Genomic DNA, 16,792 nt, shown 5'->3' on the forward strand with positions numbered 1-16,792 from the left:
CTAATGGGTTTTGTTCCTTCATCTAATAGAAGATGGTAACACCAAAACTAAACGTATCCCATGAGCTCACAGAAGATGCTGAAATAGGTCCTTCTGTCAACTCACTGAAGGGAGATTGTTGTTTTTTTTGTTTGTTTGTTTGTTTGTTTCCCAAGATGTCTTTCATGCATCTTGCAAAAGACTTGCACAGAGTTTCTTGCTTTTCTGTATAGATTAATATTTGCCACTGCAGTGCTGGAAATCCTTGACTTTGTTTAAGATGATCATTCATCTTGGAACATTCAAGAAATAATATGCTGACCTTGTTTATTGTGCACTAATAGAATTGCAATTGTATGCAGTTGTAACTTTATATCACTTTATAGTAATGTTTTACTCTTTAATGGAGGAATCTTTAACACATAAGAAAACAAAACATGGAAATCTTAACTAAAGCTCGTCCAATGGTCATTTTCATTCCTTACTTTTCTGTTCTTCCAGGCCAAAGCAGAAGGCTCACTCTGCCCTACTTCTTGCCTAGGAAAAACATGGGAGTTCTGATCTGATGTTAGGCTTTGCCTACTAAGCTAGTTAACATTTAGATAGCTGTGATTGAAGCCCAGCACACAAATCCAGTTTTTAATTTTATTCAGTGCTGGAATATGCTTATAAACTGTGAGGTGTAATTTTTAATACAAATTATGTGAATTGGCCACAGTTTCCCTCTGACTTCGGTGATCTCCTGGAACAAATGATAATGTGATCTGTTCTTGCAGGTGTGCAGAGGTCTTGCCAAGCAGACTGAACTGAATGACTTCTTGCTTGATGTATCAAAGTAAGTATGGAGTCATAGAATCACAGAATATCCTGATGTGGATCATCAGAGCAGGGACAGGAATGAATTATGTGGGTGATAGTGGGATATAGCTGTTAAACTTTCTGTTCTTATTGCAGGAGAATATGTAAGATACAATTATGATGTACAGAATGTATTCGATCAAGCGGTCTTCTGCATGTCTTTTTTTGCCCTTTTTCTCTCTCCTCTTGGAGTTAAATGGCTTTCTATGGACAAGTAGCAAATAGGCTTTTTGTCTATTTTCATGGTCAGCGTTAGGAGCTTTGAAATAATTTTATGAAAAGTTAGTTTGCTTCAGTCCTTCCCTCCCCTTTTTTTTTTTGTCCTCTTTCTATATACACACATGCATAAGTATGCAAAATTCAAGGCTCTATCCTTGAAAAATTGCCACATGATTGTTCTTCATCTAAAGAGCCTAGAGGCTCTGTTTTCATTTTCAAGCTGTGTGTAGTATATGTTGTTTTTGTTTTTTTTTTTTTTAATTTCTCATCACAATAAATGTAGAGATTAAGCTGAAAACACTGTAGAAGTATGCAGTTTGGGCTTAGAGTTTATGAAGTCAATATAATGTTCTAGGAAAACTGCTTGTCCTTCATCGCTTTGTCTTTGATGCTACTATAAGCGTTTTTTAACAGTAGAGATAGCTGTAAAAATGGGCATTGAGGAATAATTCTGTAACACACGGGTGCTTTAGGTCTCAATGAACAGTTCTCAAATTGATGGGATTAACAATTGCTCTAACAAGCAAATAGTCAACTTGATTTTAAAAATAATCTGTACCTGTTCCTACATGAAGTTTCTATTCAATGAGAAAATTGGTAGCATGCAATGTTACTGGGATATCTCCTGTAACATTTTAGAAAAGGCAGTGTCCCTGAAAGTGTGAGACTAATGTAGTGTATGCCTTTTTATTCAGTAGACACAAGCAGAAGTGAGCTGTATATATGATCAGGGCCATTCCTGGGAACATTGTAATCCAAGGGTTATTAAGACTTGGTATGTGAAAGATTTAGAATTCTTTTACTAAGAAGTTTGACCTTTATCATTCAATGTTCTTGACTGTCCTTGGACAGTTACCTCTTCACTGTGAAACAGAGAATTGACATAATGCTTTTTTTTTTTTTTTTAATCTCTCTTTTTTTAATCCGTGTTTCGAGTCCTAAGATCAGTTGTCTGCCAAGTGCAACGTGCTGCATCTGGGCCAACAGAGAATAAGAGAATACCCACTGAGAATTTTATTAGGTTTTTCTTTTTTTTTTTTTTTTTAATACTATTAAAGGTTGGGCAATATGACATGAATTTAGCTACAATGCAATAATATTCAGTAGTTCTCACTACATAATTCTCTATGCATAAATCTAATAAAGTATTCTGAAATCCTGTCAGAATGTTAATCTGCAGTCAGAAATGGAAAAAATATGTTTGTTTGTTTATTTATTTGTTTGTTTTATCTTCTGGATTGCTTTTTCTTTTTGCTTCACTTTTAAAATTTTAAGTGTGTAAAAGATGGCAAAGTATTTCGGTACATTTTTGGCACTGCTCAGCAGGGACCTGTTCAGTCCAAGGTAGGCAATGCTTGGTAGTTGTTTCTTTTTTTCAGTAGCAGTCTGTCACTGTAGAATAATGGTTGGTAGGAATAGAGCTAGGACCATTGCCGAATTTTCTTGTGCTGTAGAAAGCCAGTCAATGATTTTTTTAGGTGCAGTTGTTCTTATCTGTTTGGGCTAAACTGTTCAGTGGCTGTGAAACAAGAGCCAGCAACAGTCATTTGAGAAGTATTTGACTAAATGCAAATATTTAATGACTTTTCTTTCTCTTCAGAACGTATTTTGATAATATAGTTGCAATAGATTCTCTACTTGAACATATAATGGTAAGTTTTCTTTTTCATTTCTAATTTTGTTGATCGTTGTTGAAGTCCTTCATTCTCCTTTCTGTGAAGTAAGACATTGCACATCATTGAAGTGTCTGAGCTGTTTATATCAGACACGTAATGGAAACAGAATTAACATTTCTCTATGGAGGATGAAGGGAAGGATCAGCTTGATTTTGGTTGTTGCAACAATTTTATTTCACAGCTCTTATAAGTAATCACATAACTGTCTCTGAACTGTGCGGTTTCTATTGTGTGTTGAAGGTTTCAAAATTGTAACAAAAAGGCTTCTGTTTTTGTTTCAGCTTGTTGTTCCTTTTTCTTAAATTCAATTTTCTACATGCTGCAAAACACTTATCAAGAAATTGTTCTCTATAGGAAAGTCTAGAGTTCAAACATTACTTCTACAGTATTTGTTCTAGCTATTCAGTGAGCTGTTGAAGACATGACATCCACTTAGTTTTGCAAAAGTATCTGCACCTGTAACAAGAGTAATAGTCAGTATTTCATAAAAAAAAACAAACAAACAAACTTAGAAGACTAAAGTCAAGTCTATTGAAATAGTTAATATGCTGTATTTAGTTGGTGAATTATAGTACAGTTCAGAAACAATATAATTTTTTTAATCATTTTCATATTCTGAATTGTTTCCTGAATGATATGTACAAATGTCTGTGGACTGGTTGTCTGTAGCACGTTTTAAGTGTTTACAATATGAATTGTGCTTTTTAGCATTAGTCACATTCGTTAAATAATGCAGTTCTTTTCCCTGAGTGTAAATCTTAATCATGTCCCTGGTATTATTACTTCAATCTGCATATTCAAATATAGTCACCAATGATGCTCCATTGCATACCTTGATCTCCAGAGTGATACTCTTAGCTAGAATATTCAAAGACCACAAACTAAGAATGCAAACATTGTAAAAGTGGTTTTATTTAGAAACCTGAATTAGTTATGGAAAATACTCTGCAGTGTTTGCCTTATTCTTGTTAATACATAGTCAAGACTTCTGCACATTCTGAACATTGATTTTTCCAATTCAAATGAACTGCTTAAAAATAGCTTAACATTTAAAGGAACTGGTGTAATATAGCATATGGCATTGAGAACAAATATTGATATTCTTCCCAACTCTTTGCTATGAAGAGAGGTCTGGTGGAAAACACAATTGGCAGTAAAATATGCTTACTCTTTGCTCATCTTTTCCAACACTTGACTGCATCCTGATTCTGCATTTTAACCTGCATACAGGCTTCATTCTGATCTTCCTTTGTAATCTGTAGCAGTTGGCTGTTTCAATTAATTGAATTGCATTTGCACACTTATTGCCGTTTTTGGGAGGAGTACAATTGTATAATTATGTAGTGTATTCTGTAACTCAGAATGAGGGAAGAATGACAGTAGATTTCACCTCACTACTTCTCCCTTCAGAGACTGGACTAAAAGTTAGATTTGCTCATATAATAATAAAGATAACAGTACAGGGATTTTGGGATTCTTATCATTTTCATTGACATTAATATTCCACAGTGAATATAATACTATAAAGGCATTCTGGAAAATAGACGCAAGGAGGAAAGCAGAAGTTCAAGAAACCTTTTCTCAAGTGAACCCTTTCTCTTTTTTTGCTCAAGTATATGCTCTGTTTTGAGCAAAGGAACAGAAAGTTCCAGTGGTCAAGACCTCTACAGTTGTTACTCTTCTAAGCAAGCAGAATTTCTCAAAACTTACTTCTTAGCTTGCAGTCTACCTTACCTTCTAGGTGGTTCTTGACTGGATGATGCCTTGTGGGTGTTATTTAGCTGAAGGGGAAGCTAATGTAGCTCTGGGTCTGAAGCTGCTAGGTCTCAGCTTTTGTGCAAGGACTGCCACTAGCATCAGGAGATTGCAGCTATTTACAGTACTGTTGCACATGGTAATCCATCATGACACTTTTAATTTTCCTGTGTTTGTTTATTTTTATGTGCCACAAGCACATTAAGTTTCTTCAGAAACACGCACTAGCCTCTCTGTTATGTCCTTCTTCACTGGATATTTGATACCACTGAAGACAAAGAAAAAAAGTCAGAACTATTCTTAAGTATTGCTATAACCTGTCTACTTAAAAATCATAGAATCATAGAATTGTTCAGGTTTGAAAAGACCTTAAAGATCATCTAGTCCAACTGCAAACTAACCATACTACCCTAAATTATGTAAAGGAGAAACATTTCTAAAAACAGGGAGAACGGTACCATTCCAAAAAGCATTCATTGGAGTGGAAATACAGCTAAAGAAGAAGGCCTTTTCTCTTTTAGCAGACGTTCAAACCTCTAAGGAAACCCCTGCATTTTACAATAAGAAGAACACTATAATTAACATAAAGTACTGAAGAAGAACTTCTAGACTTTCCATTTGAATTTTGTGCTAAAATATCACTGTGAAGGTGGATGGTGCTTAAAACAGATTTATTTATCAGATAAGTGATTGAAGTTAACCCATGACCATTAACTATAGTTTTATCTTTTGTCTGTAGATATATGCAAAAAACCTGGTGAATGCAGATAGGTGTGCACTCTTCCAGGTTGACCACAAAAATAAGGAGCTGTATTCAGATCTTTTTGATATTGGAGAAGAAAATGATGGGAAACCTGTTTTTAAGAAGACCAAAGAAATAAGGTGAGAGTGGCTAGCAGAAGAATGCAGTTTTCTTGTAACTAGGGCTTTGCAGGCATTTTATTACCCAGTCGCTGTGCCTATCTGCAGGTACCCTGACAATACTTGTCATACTGTGATATCATTCCCACCAGGACCCGCCTCCAGAAGGTAGTACTTCTGGGAATGACATTGCAGTGCCATCGAAACAACGCCTCTGAAGCTATAACGTCACTCCTGGAAATGCCGTCTTCCGGAGGCGGTCCTTTTGGAAATCATGTTGGGAAAAAAACAGAGGTGTTCTGAGGTAGGTAAAGGTGCGGGTAAAGGTGCACCTAATCCATAGATCTACCAGCATGGGATGTTTTTCCCCAAGAGGGTTCCTAAGAGGAACTGAAATTCGTGCTATTCAAGCACATCCAAAGCAAGAAAATTTGTACTTCCCATGAACAGGCATAGAATCTAGTATGAGCTTGTCGTTGGTTTTGAAGATTTTTAGGTTCAGTGGTTTATTTTTAATTTTTCTGGTGTGAATTTAGAGTATTTTAAAACTTTTAAAGAACTGTGATTCTGAAGTATGTTTGAAATGGTGAAATTGATGTGTATTTCTGTTTCCCGCAAGTACTTGTTTTTTACATATGTGCAGATTTTCAATGAAGGAGGCAAAATGACAAAATAACTATAACAATTTTTATTTTTAAAAGTGACAAATTTTTAATAGATAGGCCTTGAAATTTTTAGAGAGACATGGGTTTTAAACCTATGGCTTTTAAAAAAAGTATGACTAAATATCCTGCACCAAAATTTTGTTAAAATACTCAACAGTGAATTTTTCAGATTTTTTAAAATTCCATCTTTTGCTTTTAAAATTCTGGGCCAATGTGGGATGTGATTCATGTAATCCCTTGAACCCCTTTAGACAAACTTACGCCCACTTACTACATTGTATGACTGCAAATGTAAGTACTCAAAATTGGTGCAGCTTATATACTGACAAGCAAAGAGGTGGTATGCACTAGAGAAGGTGGCCTACTTTAACATGCACTTTTATACTCCTTAATAATTTCTTTTTTGCTTATATCTTTGTCTTTTTATATGAATATTATTGCAACTTTGAATAAGAAGGTATGAACTATTTCAAGAGTGATGTATACTGAAAGTGATGTATAACTTTAGTATCCATAAAAGAGTGACACCGAGTCAGTCATCACAAAAGAGTCAAAATCGGTATACTGTTCATATAATAAGAAATAAAAAAGAAACTAGCCTAAAATCTGAGTGTACAGGATGAAAACCTGTCAGCTTTGACACTAACATCAGTAGGGGCATGATACTACCCAGGCACGTTTAGATTTGAAAGTGTTCCACATGTGGTTCTATCTTCATAATTTTTCTCAACAAATCACTTTATGCTTATATTCTATAACTGTTTTATGTTTTTTATTTCTTAGCAATAGAGGCTTGTAGACTTTTTTGATTAAACTCCAGAATATACTTGCTGTATTTAATTATCTTGTGGTAATTAGTTAATGCAGCTAGTACCATGGTGTTGTTTGAATGTCATGAGATGAAACATGCTACTTATTCTGAAGCAAATGCATATGATGTTTAGCTCTGACATTTCCACTGGTCTTCTTTCAAGTTTTTGTTTGTTCACTTGTTTTTAATCAAATCCATCTGTCCCTTGAATAACCAAGTTCCATATGGTATATGATGTGTCTAAGGAAAAAATAAATATGTAAAAGTGATGATGAAATAGGTGTTGTCTTGTAAAGGTAAACACAAGGCATAGGTTTAGTACAAATATCATACTTGTTAGGCGCAACCCCCAGGGTTACTGAAGACATTGAATTTTTGTCACTAAAATGTCTTACCGTGGCATATTTTGTTTTCATCTGCATATACATAATGTTTTCAGAAAGTTTTCAGAAAATATCTGTTTGAGCACGTGCTTCTTATTTTATTTACTACTAGTTGTTGTCTTCTAATTTTTCTCCTAAATGCATCAGCATAACGCTGCTCAGGAGCAAATGTCTCTTGCCGTGCCCAGCAGAGACTCCAGTGGAAAAATGGCTTTCTAGATAGTTCTTATTTTGACTAATGCATTTACTTATTTATTTATTGCAGATTTTCTATAGAAAAAGGAATAGCTGGTCAAGTGGCAAGAACCGGGGAAGTCCTTAACATCCCTGATGCCTATGCAGATCCACGCTTTAACAGGTAACATGTTATTCACTAGGGGAGAAAAAAGCTCACCAAACTTTGCAATTATATTTCTTACCTACATTTCATCTTAGAGATTAATTCACTGATCTTTGATATTCTGTTTAGGAGCAAACCTATAGATATCTCTTTATATACTTCTACTGTTACAGATATTTTAAAGATAAAAATATATATTTTTTAAATTATTATTTTTATTTAATATATGTATCAGGTGAAGATTGTATTTTTTCCAGTTACAGAACTTTGCGAATTAAGTAGTCCTATTACTGATTTTCTGTGTTAGCCTCCTTGGAATTTGACTGATTTTAGGAGGGAAAAAAAAAAGAAAATTTTGTTAACAGAGCATGTGTAAGTACCTAAACATATTGAATTTAATGAATGATCAAACTGTACAGTTGATAAAGTATTGATCCTTTATCCTGCATATGGTAATGAAAGGAATAAGAAACTGTTTCTAATTCTGACAGTGTAGATGGAAATATTTGAGAACTTTGGAGGTGAACTTCTTGCAGGTACTAATTATGTCTACCTTGAAACTGTCCTGTATTGCAAATCCTATTTTCTAGGAAACAAAGAATAGGTACTAATAAATAATATTGACTCCTTTTTTTCTTCTTTTTTTTTTTTTTTTTTTTTCCTCTCTTTCTGGGCGCTCCAGAGAAGTAGACCTCTATACAGGCTACACAACCAGAAATATCCTGTGCATGCCTATTGTGAGCCGAGGAAGTGTAATAGGCGTTGTGCAGATGGTGAACAAAATAAGTGGAAGTGCCTTCTCTAAAACTGATGAGAACAACTTTAAAATGTTTGCAGTCTTTTGTGCTTTAGCCTTACACTGTGCTAACGTGAGTTTTTTTTTCTACAATTTTCTAAGCTGTTGGTTATAACATGAAGACTTAGAATCTTACTTAAGTAGTTAATCTGCTGTTTAATTTCCAGACTATTGAAGTGATCTATACATCTGTTTCATTGAATTAATAAGGAACAAGGAATCACTTAATTATTTGCTGAATAGTTGTCCTATCGTAGAATGGTGGGAATTTGCTTCCTGATGCTTCCTGAAATAACTGTATGCTAGTTACATCCATTTTATGCAGCTAAACTGCAAGAGAAAACTCTGAAAATGGAGTACTAACTGTTTGTTTCCATTAGAAACTATGGTTCTTATTTGCCTTCATAAGTTCAGGTCATATGTTTTAGAAATTTAATAGGAGGATGAAGATTGCATGTATTCTCTTTACTTAATAAGCTTAATATTCAAAAATATACATTGTAAATGTATACATTTAAATGCTGTGAAATAGTCAGAATTACTAATGCTAGAAAAGGGTAGGTAAGTACTTTCATGTTTAAACCCTTTATTTTCAGAAAAAAACAAACTACTATTCATGTAGAAAGTTCAAACAGTTGTGTGGTCATTGCTATATAAGTATAAAAACGTAATGCAGAATAAATCAGTCATATTACTAAGAGGTAAGATACTATGTCAGTTAAGCCCAGTAGTTTACATGAAACCATTTTACATCATACTGCCATTAAACTGGAGCATCAGATTTTATCTAAATTTACTTAAAACTTGTTCCACATGACTCAAGGCAAGTAAAGAGGCCAGCATGTAAATTAAACTTGGAACTACGTGATCATTCTAATGTGTGCAAGTTCACTCATTTTAATGGCGTTTCTTAATATTCAAGAGCACTACTTTTGCTATGTCCTCACTTGTTCATAAACCATACAGTGTTTACAATAGCTGTGTTTTCACACACACTCTCAGTTAATTACTGAGAGTACTTATTTTTTTAGTACCAAACTTCAGCATAGAATCATAGAACTACTTGTATTGGAAGGGATCTTAAAGATTATCCAGTTCAAACCCCCCACCATGGACAGGGCTGCCACCAACTAGACCAGGTTGGCCCAGGGCCCTATCTAACCTGGCCTTGACTGCCTCCAAGGATGTGTAAAGTTGGGCGGCCAAAATCACAAATATTTTTTTGTAAATGAATAGTTTAAGAATAAGTGCTTGAATACAGGAAGGAAATGCTTTTTTCCTTGATCGAAATCTTACATTAATGAATGGCTTCCCTTTTTTAGATGTACCACAGAATTCGCCATTCAGAGTGTATTTACCGTGTAACAATGGAGAAGCTGTCCTACCACAGTGTTTGTACTGCAGAAGAGTGGCAAAACCTCATGCACTGTACACTGCCTCCACATATTTATAAAGAAATTGAACTGTAAGTATTTTTAATATACAAACAACTGCAACTAGTATCTGTCTGTGAGAAAAATGATTGGTTTTCCTTAAGTATAGTGGAGGATGTTTAAGGAAGCACTTTTACTGTAGAGCTAACCCAGTATCCTAGGTGTTTATCTATCTAATACCCAGTTAAACTTCATGACCTGTGAACAAAATTTGTTTATCAAAGATGTAAAATTATACCTTCTCGGAGTGGTAGCATTTTCCACAGCTATGTATGCAGTAGTTACATTAATTTATATTGAAGCTTTGTAGAGATTAGCTAACTTTACAGAAGCCCTAAGTCACCAACAACTTGGAGTCACAGAGGAGGCTGCGTCAGTATATCAGTAGTTAAGAACAATAGCGTGATGTCACCATTTCTTGTATGTTTTAGAGTAAAAGATTCAGCTCCTTCCTGTTTGTTTGGTTTTTTCTTTCTTTTTTTTTTCTTTTTCTGGCTATGTGTTTTGTGCCTCTGCTTGTATTGCTTGAAGGAGGTGAAAATGGATACAGATCTCTAAACTTCTCAAGATGATTCAGGATTGTGAATCCCTGGTAGTAGGCTTTAAAGTTAGGGTCTAACTTCAGAGGAGGACTTGCCATGCTTTTGTCTACAACATCTGAATAGTCTTAGGCTTTCTCTGAAATAATTCAGTTGCTGTTAGACCTCAAGGGTCTGCCAAGTACTGAAGATGTGCTTTTATCTGTGTTAGATTGGTGGTGCTAACACAGGGACTAATCTGAGGTTTTAAGTCACTGTTTCTGGCAGGACAGTAAATTCTACTGTAGTGACTGGGTGCCTCAAATCAAAGCTTTACAGTTCTGAGTCAGAAAGTCTAAACTGTTTTACTTAACTTAATCTCTAGAGCTCACTCCTGTCAAGTGCTGAGACTGTAGCCATGATCAAGCAAATCATGCATGCATCTGCTTAACAGAGACTGCTTATGGTTAAAGTTCATTACATGCTAAAGTGATTTGCTTGAAAGCCAGAGTACCAGCAGCTTGCAGGATTATGCCCTAATAGAATCTTACTCTTTAAAATACAGTTTCTTGTGCTTTGTTAGATGACATTATATAACCCACCTTCTCACCAAAATGATTTTTACTTCTAAAGATGGCAGATTTCATTCTAAATCATATTCACATCCTTTCGTTTGAGGACTCCGAATGCATTTAACCATTTTCCATGCAATTCAGCTGCCTTTAGCTCTCTTGCATCTGCTGTGCTGTTTGATATGCCACATACATGCACAAATGTTTAGCTGGGTTCAGTGGAAAGTAAATAGAAGACTTGTGGCACAGCAGGGAAAGGGGTTAATTAATAATAGAAGGACAAACAGTTCTGCTGGTCATGTCCCTACTGTTATACCTACATGTTGATATTGTGAGGAAATAAATCTTTAGCTCATGAAACATAAAAAATGCAGTATTCAATGCTGGATTTTTTAAGTTTGTGCTTAATTTCTATTAGCCTGTAAAAGGTGACTTCAGCAAAATTAGACCAAGTCTCACCAAATTCTTGACAGAAATTATGTGAAAAAAAGCCAGTTAATTATTAGACACATCATTTATACAGTTCATGGGAGGAAAGTGATTTTTGGAGTCAACACAGATTTTTTACATTACTTAAACAACAGATTCTTAAATAAAGCTTTATGTTTCTATGAATTAAACAAAGCCAAAGGCTAATGAACATAGTTTCCTTGAACTTACTAGGAGTATATTTATCTACATTGCTGGAAGATATAGCCTGTACAGTCAGTTTTCTATGTATATTCAGAAACAAGTAAAAGCTGTCAGATTCATTTTCACTTGCATTTAGGAAGAATGAAAGACCGTTTGTTCTTACTAAGGTGAAACTTTCTTCTTAGATACCACTTTGACATCAGTCCGCATGAGGATGTATGGCCTGCCATTTTTGTCTACATGGTTCACCAGTCCTGTGGGACAGCCTGGTATGAACTATATGATTTATTGCTTTAACTCCATTACTTATGGTTTTATTTATTTTTAAATGTTAAGTTCATTATTTTCTAATGCAGCATCTTAAACTCTTTTGGAGTTTATTTGCTTTGCCTGATCTGTACCAGGCTGTCAAAAGCAGACTAAACTTCTTGCCCTAACTTGGTCTCTAATTCGTAGTATTTGTGAAGAGCAAGATGAAAGAACTCACGATATTGTCTGAACAGTTGTCCTTCCTATATGTAGAAGTATTGTTTGGTTCTGAGGTGATATCGGTTTTTTTGCTTTTCAGTCTGAGGATTGAGAAGATATTAAAGGCACTCTTGTTAAAATCAATTATCAGCATAATTGTGCATTAATTATGGAAGTGAGCAATTTTGGAATTAAAAGTTGTTTTCATTTACGATCCTTTCTTTCAGTATCTGTTACCATTGCCAACATCAGCAGTCTCTTGACCAAGTGTACTCCCATTGCTTAGAGAAAGGAACTTCATCAAATTGTGGAAAAAATTATAAATGGGCAATTGAGAAGGGAAATATGTTCCTGCAAAACTGAGGAATGTTTGGGAAGCGTTTATTGGTGGCTGTTTCATCTTAATAACTAGATGAATTTCCTTGCCCTCAGAACATAAATATAGCCAAATCTGAGGGTCTTTCGCCTCTTCAATACTGCGAAGTGGATGATTGGTCCAAATATAGTTCTGTACTGCTCAACGTAATTACCTTATTTCCATTCCTGAAAGAATGGCTGGGATTCAAGATTTGGGTTCATGTTTTCATTTCTATTTTTTGCCTCTATCATTATTGCTTTTTCAAGGTCAAGGGAAAGAATTGTTATTTACATGACATTTTTCAAATGAGTCTCAACTCTCACATACAAAATTAAAGAAACAAAAGTGTGAAAAACATTTGAAGATGAGACTGTTGGGACTGACAGACTTGTATTTAATTTCTGAAGGAACAAATAATCTCAGCTCTCCAAAAAGGACACCAAGAACTTTGCAGCTGTTTTAAGACTAAAACTTGATTTTAATTATATTGAGGAGATTGTGCCTTTAAGTATACACCTGTGTAATCTGTAACTGTCTTGCACAGGGAGGATTTTTTAAGAAAAATTGTTGATACTCATTACAATTTCTGTTCTCTCATGAAACAATAATCTTTTACTGCTTTAATCATCCATACAAAATGTCATCTTGGGGGAACTAGTAGTATTCTACATTGAGGTAACATTGGTAATGATTTTCTCTTTGGCTTCAGTTGTTACTATTGAATTGATATTGGATAGATATTGCATACAGTTGAAAGCAACTAGAGTGATTTTCTGAGTTATGATGCAGTATTTTAAGCAGTAGTTTTAACAATTACTTCAGAGGTGTCTGGCTTAACTTTCTAGAATTAAAAATAAACTCTAAAGCTATTTTTGAAACAGTATGCCTCCCTTTTTACTAATATCATGTTAAGTCTAAAGCAGAAGAATAATTACCTTTCTCAGCATGCAACCATAGAAATATATTTTCTCTGACTAGGTCTGTATAGTGAATTTTTGTTCACCTTTTTACATGATAAATTAGAGATATCCAGCTTTCCTTTATCAGCTCACATATACTGCAAAACTAGGACATTAATACTGCTTCCATGAGTTATACAAGAAATAATAAAAACATAAATCTGTAAAGAAAAAGAATTCTTTCCTTTCAAATGCTGTGTAGAGCTCGGATACTATGGGATATAACTCTTGGAAGTGTTCTTAAGCCACATAAGCCAAGCATAACAATTATTTCTTAACTACTTTGTAACATTACTTTAATGAAAATACTTTGGATTTTGCTTGTATATTTTAATAGCAAGAAGACACAAAAAAATCCTTTAAAATGATATCATTTCATGAAAATGGAGAAACACTGAAATGATTTTTTTCCATTATGTCATTATTGAGAATCTTAATATCTGTTATTCAAAACAATTTTTGTATTGTCATTTAACTGAAATGTTGTTTTAAACAAGATTATTTCTTCAGTGTTTTTGCATAAAATTTTCTAGTTTTATGTTTTGAAAATATTTTACTTTCAAATTATGAATTAGATTATAAAAAATAAATTATAAAGAAAAACTACTTGAAGTTTTTGTAAGTTTATGTAATTGTTTTGCATGAGCTGGATACTTTGTGTGCCAGAACTTTACAAACTGAACTGTGAGTTTTGTCAAGCATTTGCAGAGTTTTGTCCTTACCAAAACTTGAATGCTCTCATAATCATTTATTCCTTGTAAGGAATAAATGCAAGAACATCTTTTCCTCCCGTTTCGTATTTTTTCCTTTCTTATTTCTCATCTCTCACCAAACTGATTTCTTTCTAGCTTTGAACTTGAAAAGCTATGCCGATTTACTATGTCTGTAAAGAAGAACTATCGTCGTGTGCCCTACCACAACTGGAAGCATGCAGTTACAGTTGCACATTGCATGTATGCCATACTTCAGAACAACCAGGGGCTTTTCACTGATCTGGAGGTAGGTGTGATGACTGTATCAGTTACTAGACCTCATTAGGAAGTATTGATTATCTTAGAAGAACTTCTGTGCTTGAGTTTTCCTGTCAGCTTAGATAGACAGGATATAAAGGATCTCATGATTTCTACAGTGGAGTTGATGTGAGCAGGGAGCTTAAGGAAGGAGAATTCTTCAAACTCTGTTTCCTTCACAGCAGTAGCAGATTTGCTGTCTTTGTTTATATTTTAATGTTCTCCCTGTCCATCTACAACCATAATCTTTATTTTAATCATTCAATTAACTGTCAGATCTGTACTGAGGGGAAGGAAACACCTTGAATCTTGGACTCTGGGAGATCTCTAAGACTCTGTGTAGGAGGACAGTGGAGAAGGGCTTGGTGTCACAGGGATGGTTGGCATATGTGAGTAAAGGGGAAGAGTAGAAAGGGTGGAAGGAAAATGATTGTCTGTGTTCATCCACTCATTAACTTCTATTATATAAAAGTTTTCCTTAGTGTGTGTGTGCAGCTTTTTTAAGATAGTTGCAAGGAGTTCAGAAAAACAAAAATATACATACCTTAATTAGATCGCTGTGAAAGTTCTGGTAATAAAACGAAAGGCTTGTATGGTTAGATGTTAATACACAATATGAAGAACTGTTTTTTTGCCTAAATCGCTGTACGTGCAACTGAGAGTAATGCTTATTATAAATGCTGCCTGAAACTTCCAGGCTGGAAGAACCTGTTTTAGGTTGTGTATAATGTTGCCAAATACTGACCACTTGAGTTGTAATATTCCAAGATTCCTGGCTTCATCTGGTTAATAGATTCATTTGGGGAAATTTTAGTCAAAATTGTTTACTAGAAGTATGTTAGGAAAAAACATGTTCTTGTTCAGCATATAAATATAAAATTAAATTAAATGAAGTTTTGTGGAAAATGTTTCTGCTTTAAAAAAGGGTCTTGAAAAGTGGGTCTGCAATAGGAAAGTGGCATTTGCCAGGCTCATGCTGTAAGTCAGCAAAATTATCCATGTTTGAAAAAATAACGTTCCTTTAAAAACAAAAATCTGTCGATTTGAGCAACTGGGGAATATTTAAAGATCTCTTAACTTCTGGTGCTAACCAAGTAGTTGTGGAGTAGTGCTTAAAGCTGGAGAAATACACAAGAATACAAGAAACTGCTCAAATTCCTTCCTGAAGCAAAACCCCTCCAATAACATATGATTGTGAAATAACATTTTCTAACTTATAAGGTATAAAAGATTTGAATTTCAGACAGAGGATTTTAACTCTGTATTTCCTCACTTCTTTGTTTCTTGAAATTTTGAAGGACCTTGCTGTGTACTTTTTAAAGGCAGTGTAATCCTAGACCAACGTTTACGATATTTTGGGAAGACAGTGACATCTAGGGGCAGAAAATACATCTTAGTTTTCTTGTTCATCTCTTTGTTTTTTGTAGCGAAAAGGTCTTTTAGTTGCATGCCTATGTCATGACCTGGATCACAGAGGTTACAGCAACAGCTATCTTCAGAAGTTTGATCACCCTCTAGCTGCTCTCTATTCCACATCAACGATGGAACAGCACCACTTCTCACAAACTGTGTCCATCCTGCAGGTAGGGTTATTGTATCTTCTGTGCAGTAGTGTCCAGTGGTGAATATACGAGTCACATCATTACCAAGTAGATTCTATAAAGCATGCTTAATTTACTTTCTGGATTGTAGTGCTCATCTGGAAGTATGGACAAGATTTGCCTTGATTTATTACAGCAATCTAAGGTCCCAAGCATTCATTATTAGCAAGCCAAGCATTCAGTAATAGTGCAAAACATAGCTTTTCCAAATTCTTGATGTTACAAAAATACTGTGCATTTTAAGGTTTTTATTAATGATCTTCCTTTGGATGTGTTAGCTTCTGGGTCAGGGAGGATTTCCCTTAAGACCGTACGCAATGGGGACTTAAAAAATGAAAATAAGTTTCTCACTTAGTTATGTATTTTCAGTAGGATGTGCTTCAACAATGTCTTCAACTGTCCTGAAATTCTGAATAAAAATTAAAGGCCTGACAAATGTTTGCATGAGAAGCTTGAAAACCTGCTGTAATAAATTTCATAAACATTAAATATGTGGCATGAAGTGTGCATAAATTCTTTACCTAGAAGCGAGTGGTAATTTTGCACGCATGAAAAGTTTAAGCCTTTTTCATTATGTTATGATATATTCTTTTGTTCTTCAGCAATTGGGAAAAAAGACCAATAAGGTAATATTCTGTGATAGTTCAACTATAAGGTAAAGTATCTGCATGTTTAATTAACAGAAAGCTAGAAGAAAGCATGCAGATACATTTTGGGAAATCAAAGTGTGTTGCTGATGCACAGATATTTTCTCATCGGTGAAAAAACTGTTCACGTTCAATTAGAGGACAGAACTCTCACCTATGAAACAGTTGCCAGTGCCTAATGTACTTGTGCTAGCTGTTTTTTCTTTTCTGTGCACACACCCAATGCATAGCCTAGGCATGCTACTGTACC

General features: G+C 34.7%; 1 protein-coding gene across 8 annotated transcripts in view; it reads left to right on the plus strand.

Annotated features, from left to right (window-relative positions):
* PDE10A (phosphodiesterase 10A) overlaps positions 1-16,792 on the plus strand; it is a 348,909-nt gene that overhangs the window by 311,006 nt on the left and 21,111 nt on the right. For 4 of the 8 annotated variants that reach the window (XM_046939136.1, XM_004935551.5, XM_040697565.2 and 1 more), the window contains 9 exons: positions 756-814; positions 2,657-2,708; positions 5,227-5,369; positions 7,473-7,565; positions 8,230-8,416; positions 9,666-9,808; positions 11,685-11,768; positions 14,133-14,283; positions 15,722-15,877. In XM_046939136.1, coding sequence (XP_046795092.1) covers positions 756-814; positions 2,657-2,708; positions 5,227-5,369; positions 7,473-7,565; positions 8,230-8,416; positions 9,666-9,808; positions 11,685-11,768; positions 14,133-14,283; positions 15,722-15,877 — 1,068 coding nt within the window. Of the gene's footprint in view, positions 1-755; positions 815-2,656; positions 2,709-5,226; positions 5,370-7,472; positions 7,566-8,229; positions 8,417-9,665; positions 9,809-11,684; positions 11,769-14,132; positions 14,288-15,721; positions 15,878-16,497; positions 16,522-16,792 lie in introns of all 8 variants that reach the window. The other 4 variants (XM_040697564.2, XM_040697566.2, XM_040697568.2 and 1 more) reach the window with 3 other exon arrangements.

Source organism: Gallus gallus, chromosome 3 (genome assembly GCF_016699485.2).
Source record: "Gallus gallus isolate bGalGal1 chromosome 3, bGalGal1.mat.broiler.GRCg7b, whole genome shotgun sequence".
NCBI classification, from domain to species: Eukaryota; Metazoa; Chordata; class Aves; order Galliformes; family Phasianidae; genus Gallus; species Gallus gallus.